Raw genomic sequence first — 9,263 nt, 5'->3', positions numbered from 1 at the left:
ACCATACTACAGCAGGCCTCTTTTCTCTACATACATACTTACATTTCTATCTTATTTTATGTTCCCCTTTGTTTCCTTTGCTTCTCATATTTAACCTTGATGGAGAGAAAGAGGCAGGCTGAATAGCAGTGTTTACAGAAATACTCAACCATGTGCCCTCTGACTCCTCAAATGACTAAGTGGGTGGAAGCAAGAACATGCATTGTGCCAGTGTATGCATAAATACTGTCACATGTAAGGCAAGAAGCAGGGTGACATAAAGCAAGTCACAAGTTGTCAGGAACTCTAAATTGAAGTTTTGTTTTTATCAAGGTCCCAGAAAACCAAAGCCATATGAAGTCCTGACCCTTAACCACTGCCTCTCCCACATATCGAAGGGAGGGGTCAGATGCCCATAGCAGCCAACCATCCAGATTGTCTTTTCATGCTCCCTGCTTCTACTCTAGTCCACTCTGGGAGACCCCCTGCTATGGCTGAAGGTGAGAGAGTTGAAGACCATGTCTATATGATTGTTCTACCCCAAAAGCCCCCAAACATGAACCTCCCAGGTCTTAGCACAAAGCTTAAGTTTTCTCAATGAATGTGCACAGAATGAATGCATGTCTCTTTGAAAAAAAAAAAAAACCATAATGGCAGCTTCCACACACACAGTAAAACTGCACTCAATACTGACCCTGAAGAAAAGCCATACAACTGATGTTGTAAGAAAATGTTTCTTGTTTATACTGCTGTATTTTAATTTTTAGCTGATTTGAGCACAAAGAGAGCTCTTTCTGTTCAGAGAAAGAAGGTTTATGATGTGGGAGAGAGCTAAGAACAATGGGCTCAATTGATAAACCAGAGATGCTCTCAGCTTCTGAGAGCCTGGAAACTCCATCTATAGAGCCATCCCAGAGGGCAGAACTAAATAAGGACAGATGGAAAACACAGCTTTCTTGGGAGCTGGCTTTTGCTTCTCTGAGGCAAAAATACATTCACTCTGGAGCACCCTGAGTCAATTCTTCAAAATGTGGTGCTCTGCCCTTGTTTTTCCAGTGTCTAAAAATAAGTCATATTTTTATTCCCTTTGTCTTAAAGTCATTCAACCAGACTTACTTGCAGAATGTTAATTGTGATAAAGCAGAAATCAGGAGACTACAACTGAAGTACTTTTGACTAGAGTCCCTTAACTGATGACTAACATATTGCCCACAGCTAGTTTCTTTTCTCATGTTCCTTGTCAGTGACAACTGTAAGACAAACCTATAGCCAATTTAAAGTTATTTTTCTTCAGGCTGGTCATCAGCCCAGTCTATGTTATGTTAGGTGGCTTCATGTACTAAACACTGCAGGTTAGTACATTAATTTGTTTTAGTCCTGAATGGGCACAGCATGTTTAATTCATATTATCTTTGTTATACCTTCTCTGCCATATAAACATTCAACTTCAAACCTTTTATTTAGTACTTCTCAAGTGAAACTATGCTTTCATGTGGGAAGCAACAGGGTATCTTTTTATTTGAATCGCTAAACAATTTTGTATTTAATACTAAATTACAACAGGAGTTGGGGTACAACCAGGCAAGTAAACCATATTGAATAAGCAAAACACTGTGAAATCCAAGAGAAATTAAACTATTAAATACAAAATGAACTGGTTCAGAGATCTAAGTTCAGCCCAGCATGGCAGCACATGGTTTTAATTCCAACTCTCAGGAGGCAGGGGCAGGAGGATCTGTATGAGTTCAAGGTCAGCCTGCTCTCTATGGAGAGTTCCAGGACAGCCAAGGATACATAGTAAAACCCTGGCTCAAAAAAAGAAAAAAAAACATATTCAAGTTGAGACAAGTATTTATTGAATTTCTTTGGGTAAGTTGTTTGGCATTTTGCATCTATGCCTTCATATCATTAGTATAAAAAAGAAATAATAATATGTAAGTATCTATTACATTTTTCATAGAAATAGTGTAAGAATAACTTACATGGCCTGAAAAATACATGAGCACCTTGAGCTAACTATAACTAAGTTCCTGTTACTGAGGTCAAATGGAACAATTCACTCAAAGGACACGATGTTTGATTGAGAACATTCTTAATTTTATTTTCTTTAATTTTATAAAATACATTTTGTAAGATGAGTTTCTAAAAGTTTATCCTTTATGTTGTTAAAATCAAAATTCTCTATCAGAAATGAAGGAAACACTTGCAGTTGATTAACTCTCTTTGTACGTGCGTGCATGTGTGTGTGTGTGTGTATATGTGTGTGTGTATGCATGTGAGATTTTCAGGGAATGGTGGTTATCTGTTATGATATTATATCAAAACAAAATAAAAGATATAGGTTATTTCACCTTCCTTGATCTTGATTGGTTTCTTACATGTCCTTTTAGCTCTCCTCACTCTTGTGCATCCTGCTTGTTTACCTTATATAGTGGCCCAAGAACAAGTCTTAAATGTCTTCTTGTAAATTCTTATATCTCTTTCAACATAGCAGAAAGCACTTGGGGAATGACAGCACAAATCTACAATAAAATATCTACAATAACTTTTCCTTCAGTAAGAAACAGGTTGGAGGCTCTTCCTTCTTTTCTTTTCTTCTTTCTTTCTTTCTTTTCCTTTCTTTCTTTTTTTGACCCAAAGTTAACAAATGAAACTATGGATTCAGGATAAGCCTGAAATCTGGGAGTTCTTCAGGTTTTAAATTGTCTGTCCTCTCCATGTCTCCAGAGCTCTATGGAAGCTTACCAACTGAACAGCTGACAGCTGGTATAATCTATTATGTGACCTATATATACCAAGAGACAATAACCTCTATGCTAAACCCAAATTCTCAAAATGCCGAGATAATATTAGCAAGTAAAATCATCTGCCATTTATTAGAAAAGAAAATATTGGACAGGTTATTCAAACTGAGGTTCAAATTTACCAAGCTTAGTTCTACAAATGGTAGAATACTTGGGGTATTTCCCAATAATTTCATGGGACCATACAATTTCAAATATTTTTGTGATGCTTACTGTCCAGTTTTTCTTTCTTTCTCTTTCTTCCTTCCTTCCTTCCTTCCTTCCTTCCTTCCTTCCTTCCTTCCTTCCTTTCTTTCTTTCTTTCTTTCTTTCTTTCTTTCTTTCTTTTCAAAACGAACTATGCTCAAAGAATCATTCTCCGGGTCTTTCTGATACAACTCCAAACAAGAGATAAACAACTGGGAAACATGAAATACTAATCATTCTGAAACTAATCAAGATCGTCTAATAACCTGCTATGAGTGAATGGATAAAACCCCAGGAAAAGAGCACCATTGTGAAGATATGGCAGAGGCCAGAGGACACAACTAACTGATGAGGGGCAGGGGGAGAAGACATGCTATCCAAAGAGTTAAGTGTCTTGCATCTACCCGAGGGCCATCTCAAATTACACCTTTAGCATCCACCAACTGATGCTCCTTAGGTCACAGTCTTAGTTCATATAAGCTAGTTCCCTTCTATTCTCAGCTCCTTGGAAACCACAAGGTTGTCATGGTAGCTGTTATCAAGGAGAAGGGAGTGAGATGATCCTGACAACACTCTGTTCTCTCCCTAATGAGCTGTAAGGACAGACGATGCCCCCTCCCATCGCCCTGCTTTGTCTATACAGACACTGTGCTCCCTAATGCTATAAGGAAGGTTGGCTGAGTTAGGGCTTAAACAGTCCATTGCTACTGGTGTCAGAGCTCTCTTTCTAAGGGCGAAAGATCCTTGCTTTGACCCCCTTCTCCCAGCTGCAGGAGACAGATTTGGGCAAATGCTATTGCCTTGCTAGCATTCTTTTTATTTTCTTCGGTCTTCAGTGGAAATAGGAAGGTAAGAGTGAGTTCCTGGTTTTGTGCATCAAAGAGAATATATTTGACTCCTACTGATGGCAAGGAGACCGAGGGCATTCCTGCTCTCTACCTGAGAATCTTTCTTTCCACTCCATTTTCCTCAATGGAAGTGCCCTTTGAGAAGGAAGCACATCCTGGTCTTCAAGAGATGCTTGCAAACTCAATTAGAGCTTTCGTTCCTCTGCAACTTGCAGCTGGGGAATCACCTTCTCAAGCATTCCCCATTTCTAGCAGGAGCCAGCTGTGGAGCAAAATGACTAAAAGAGGTACTAAGAGGGAGAGTCCACAGAGAGAGACTAATCACTGCAAGACTCTCCTTTCTTGTTATACTCATCAAGTAAGAAGAGGGCCAATCAGTGGCAAAGGCAGAGTTAAGACAGGAGACACAACACTGTAGGCTGTGTGGTTAGAGCCTCGCTATTAGACAAAGGGGACTTTCTATGGGAGATCAGAACTTGGTGCCTCGGCCCATGAGTTTAAGGACAGCAAAGTTGTAAGTGGCAGCAATCATGAAGGTGAGCTGTAGGGAACAGAAGAAAGAAGGTAAGTGACAGTAGGAAGAGAAGCTCTCTCTTACTCAAAACTCTTTGGGAATGAGGGAGAGCTGAGTAAATTCACAACTAAATAAAAGGAAACAGTCTATCTGCAAAATAAAATAAAATAAAATAAAATAAAATAAAATAAAATAAAAGCATGTCCCTGTTTTTTTTCTATATTTGTGAATAGAAATCTTCTGTTAGACATTTCTACAATAGCCCATTCCTAAATAACATAATCAATAAAGATGTATCTCACAGCTAGGTTCTGCTAACCACTGACCTTTCCTTAAGGAAATTGGCTGTGCTTGGCCTGTACACACACAGCTACTTCATGCATGCACCATAGCCCTCCACTCTCTTATTATTGACTGATTTCACACAGTGGAAGTATGCTGGAGGATTCTGTGAGATCCTCCTTGTAGTTAAGTGCTACCTCAGAGACTTGAGGTACATCACCTTGCCCACTGATGCCTGAGGCTTTACATCTGCACAATGAACACAGTGCACTGGCACTACATTAACACTATCCGAAGGTCCTGGCTCACAGGACTACATCACAGTCATAAGGATTCTAATGTGAGGAGTCCCTCCAGTTTCCCTGGGAATAATTAAACCCATCAGAGACTATCAAGAGCATTTATACTATCTAGAATCCTAGGATACAGCAGATATGTTTATAGTTCCCTGCTCTTGTCAGTACTTGACAACTCATGGCAGAAATGTGTAGCCCTGCACCTTGCTGCGCCTTCAGCGTAATGCTATTCATGGACCACTTCTTTTCTAATATTATCTTAAAATAACTTACCAGGGAAACTAGTGTGGCTGCAGCACCCACAAATGCAGCAATAAACAGGTGGAAGGTCATTTGGAACTGCAGGAAGATATATGAGAGAGCATTATTTCTTAGAACAGAAAAGCAAAGCATGATCCACTGTAAACAGTGAATACAACTGTCTGGATGGGCTGATACCGTTTGTGTAGGTTGATGCTGTGTCTCTAACTAAATGTTCACTTCCCTAAGTGTCAACCTCCCATTTGCTACTGTCTATCATAGCACCTCACACCTACAGCATCTAGAAGATGCAGAAAAGAGATTAATGATCCCACAGAATCAACTCATTTCCTACAGTTGTAACCTGGATCCCCAAGTTTAAAGTCAGTACTTTCTCTTCAAAGACATTTTTCAGACTTCCCAGGATTTGCTTTTTATTCCCTTGCTGCAATGGCATGCATCTGTTCTCCATGAAGCCTTTTCCTTTTTGCAAATGTACTTATTTCACCTTTCACTGGAGATTAAGGAGTTCCAAATTAAAAGCATCTCATAGAGCCCACGTGTGTCTCTGTGCATGGCCCATTTTCTTGGTAAGTTTTTAACCAAAATGAAAATTTTCATTTGGGAAATTTTACTACTAAGTATTATCTTTACTTAAAGCTACACATGTTTCTTTTCATGAGGGGAGTCTGGGAAAGTAAGACTTTTAGTACAGCTCTGGGGTAAATAAGTACTTTGACTTTTAATAAGTATGGTCATTGATTCAAGTACATTTCACCATTATTTTGTAGAAGGGAAATCTGCTAATTCAAAGCCCAGCATGGAAATACTATAATCCTTGAAACTTAAGTTCATGAGGAGAAACTTCTCTTATAGGTAGAAACTCCTCCATTCTTAGCCAATTTATTTTTTAAAAAAGTACTCTTCTCATTCACTTACCTCGGCTGTTTTGCAGATGGACAGTAGGTTGGAGCCACAAACCTTGCCAGGGAAAGCATTCCATGGGAGAACACCTAAGATGCAAAAAAGCAGCCAGAGTAAACTTCATAAGGCTAGAGGCCATGTGGAGACTTTCTCCATAGCCTTCTACCATCTCTATCCTGGCTGTAAACCTGATATTGACAGTAAGCATGATCTTCTTTTCTATAAAACAAAGGTGCTATTGACTAACTGTGAAGTTTTATATTATTGAAATGTGCTGCTTTGGGTTGTTAATACCAGTCAATCAGAGTAAGAGTGAGAGCAGCCGAGAAGAAGAAGAAAGAAGAGTAGGAGGATAAGGAGGATGAAGAGGATGATATGATGATGAGGAAGATGGGGAAGAGGAGGAGGAGGAAGAGAAGGAAGAGAAGAAATCAAAACTTCCCCAAATTTCCATGTTTCCTTTGGGGGAGAGCATTCTTAGTTTAAGTGGAAAGGACTTACTAAACTAAGATGCATTTACTCATCATCTTATAATAATTTCATAATCACCATCCTCCCCACCTTAAGACAAAAACAAGTACATGTTGCTTCTATAGATGCAGGGGAATTTAAAGATCCCACATCCAACTCACCATACATTCTGGCATCAGCGCAGAGACTGCCTATACTGGCAGAGGTCTTGCTAGGGAAGGCAATAGACTGACAGGTGGTCCAGGTATTGAAGTAAATGTACACAGGCACAGCAGAGCAGGCAAACACCAGGAGCCACACAACAGTCAGGGCATAGGTGATGCCCACAAACTAAAACAATTGACATGGAGTGGTTAAAAATCAGCATCAACTTGCAGACCTTGAAATAAAAACTGGAAGATGCTGGAGTGGCATGTGCCAATGAAGTCAGATTCCAGGCATCTCCCTTAAATGAAATTAGTGAGCAGGGCACTTTTGTGAAGTGTCATTGGCAGTATCTCTTAGATAACTTGCCCCAAGTGTGATGGAGGGTAGGGGGAGTGGGTGGGAGTTGGAGTGAGGCGGATCCCTGGGTTAGAGGGGGCTTCAAGGGATTTGGAGGGCAGAGAAGGTGTAAAAAAGTAAAAAAGAAAAAAAGTCCTGAAAGAAAGTTGTGCCATTTTGCGCCTTAGGCTGAACTGACAAGATGTTCTTTGCCACGGGATTTTTGTTCCCCAGTCACTAAACAATGCCAATAGGAGATTTAAATTTCAGATCTAAAACCATTCTAAGCTAACTGCTGGCCACAAAAAGTCATCTCCACAACACACACATGTTCAGACCCCAAAAGATCTTTAAGTCTAGAGACTGAAAAACAATGTATGTCTTTCTAAAACACAGCTAAGATAAGCATGAAATATGCAGATCTAGCCTAAATCTCTCTGGAACCCCCTAATAGTATAGAATCCCAGAATATTGGGAGTTGGAGTCAATTCTTTAATTTCTATGATCCACCCTCCATTTGAGGTTATATGTTTAAGTCTCAATCCCATGACTAGCATTTTAGATTCTTGTATAGTCTGGTCTACTCTTGCAGTCCTTGCTAGGAACAAAATAACGGGATACCAACAGATTGGTTAGAAATGGTCTTATTGAACAAAGCATCCTACAAAATTGATGCTTTTCAGTTTAAGATGAAAATTTCCAGGGAACCTTTGAAAGGTGAGGCTAAGCCGGCCAGGCACCACTTTCTTCCTGACCATATCGTTCGGCTGTAGCCATCGATTCCTCACTCAAAAGCTAGGCCTCTAGAGAGGACCCAACCTTGGGTGGGGATGAGGCTACAGACTCACGCCCAATTGTCTCCCACCCCTTGTTATTGCCACAAAATCCTGAGGATGATCACCTTGTCGGGATGTCCTAGCCATTTTCCCAAACAATGACACACCCGCTCCAAAGAATGAGCTTGATGTTGGCCTCTGGAACCCCTCCCCTTCTGGCCCCCTGTTACCGTTGCGCTCAGGCCCTTGCCGCAGATGGTGGTCTTGTAGTCGCCAAAGATCTGCCTGACAGCGCCGGTGGTGTAGAAGCCCTCAGCAAGCAGGAGGGCCCCATAAAGGAAGAAGAAAGAGGCAGTTCCATAGATGACATACTGGAAAGCATGGATCCTGCATTGACAGACAGAAAACCCAGATAACCTTATTCAGAGGACACCACTCTTCTTGGCAGTTAGTAAGGTACATGCCTGGGTGGCTAGGGGTTCTTGAGAGGATTAACTAGGTATTTCATGTCCTCCTTCACCTTTTTTTTCACTTAAGTAAATGAAGTCAAATAGTAGGTGGCCAAGAGCATAGCATCTCCCAATATTCCTTGGTACCCTGCATCCTAGAGAGCGAAGCTTGCCACTCCTTGTTTGACCTTTCAGAAGTGCTACTCCATAGACAATCTGAGAGATACATGAAGGAATAGTAGCCTGACCTGCTCTACCAGCAGGACAGACTTATTACTAAGCCTGAGTACACATAAGCAAAGTGTCATACCAAAACCAGGGATTCCACTCGGCCCAGTCATTAGACCTCTACCTGCCACTGTGGAGACAATTCAGGCACCATTAAACATACCTAGCAGAAATCAGGCCAAGTGTGAGAAAACAGGGAGGAGGGAAAGGAGGCAAACCTTCATTCTAAATCTGACACTGTCTCCTTACTTAGAGCCTCCAACATGGCATGGTGGAACCTGTACACAAAGGGATTTGTCAGGAATGCTATCTAGCTCCATGCTGATGAGCTTTGAACCTCCAAAACAGGGGGAGGGGGAGGGAAAATGAGATGAGTCTGGAGGTAGGGTGAGGAGGCACTTACACATTAATGAGATACTCATAGTCCTGGTAGTTTTTGGAGAAATAGGTCTCAATTAGCTTTTCTGTACCAGTGAGAGCTTCATGTCCACAGCCACAGAACAGTGCCACTCCAAAGAAACACAATCCAGTGGCCACCAGGGAAGCAAAGGGGGCCCCCACCAGACATCTAGCACAGCACTCTAACAAGCCTAGGGAAGAAAGAGAAGAAAAGTCAGAGATGCATAAGAGGTAACTCATCTACTCACACTATACTGCTGGGCCAAGCAGCCCATGCTACCAAGCACACAGCGTGGTTATTTTGGGAGTTCTAAAGAAGAATCTATAGGTTTTAGCTTTTGGAATGTGAGATTGACCCAGAATGCTTACTTTGTCCCATTCTTA

General features: G+C 41.0%; 1 protein-coding gene across 1 annotated transcript in view; it reads right to left on the bottom strand.

The window, feature by feature from the left end:
* Nucleotides 1-2,054: 2,054 nt before the first annotated feature.
* Plp1 (proteolipid protein 1) overlaps nt 2,055-9,263 on the bottom strand; it is a 15,018-nt gene continuing 7,809 nt past the window's right edge. The window contains exons 2-7 of the mRNA XM_031368449.1: nt 8,884-9,070; nt 8,034-8,190; nt 6,706-6,874; nt 6,089-6,162; nt 5,183-5,248; nt 2,055-4,358 (exon numbers count right to left, since the gene is read on the bottom strand). Of these exons, the coding sequence (XP_031224309.1) occupies nt 4,287-4,358; nt 5,183-5,248; nt 6,089-6,162; nt 6,706-6,874; nt 8,034-8,190; nt 8,884-9,070 (725 nt within the window). The 3' untranslated portion in view covers nt 2,055-4,286. The remainder of the gene's footprint in view (nt 4,359-5,182; nt 5,249-6,088; nt 6,163-6,705; nt 6,875-8,033; nt 8,191-8,883; nt 9,071-9,263) is intronic.

Source organism: Mastomys coucha, chromosome X, assembly GCF_008632895.1.
Source record: "Mastomys coucha isolate ucsf_1 chromosome X, UCSF_Mcou_1, whole genome shotgun sequence".
NCBI classification, from domain to species: Eukaryota; Metazoa; Chordata; class Mammalia; order Rodentia; family Muridae; genus Mastomys; species Mastomys coucha.
The sequence above is the reverse complement of the archived record's forward strand: the minus strand, read 5'-3'. Positions and strand labels throughout refer to the sequence as shown.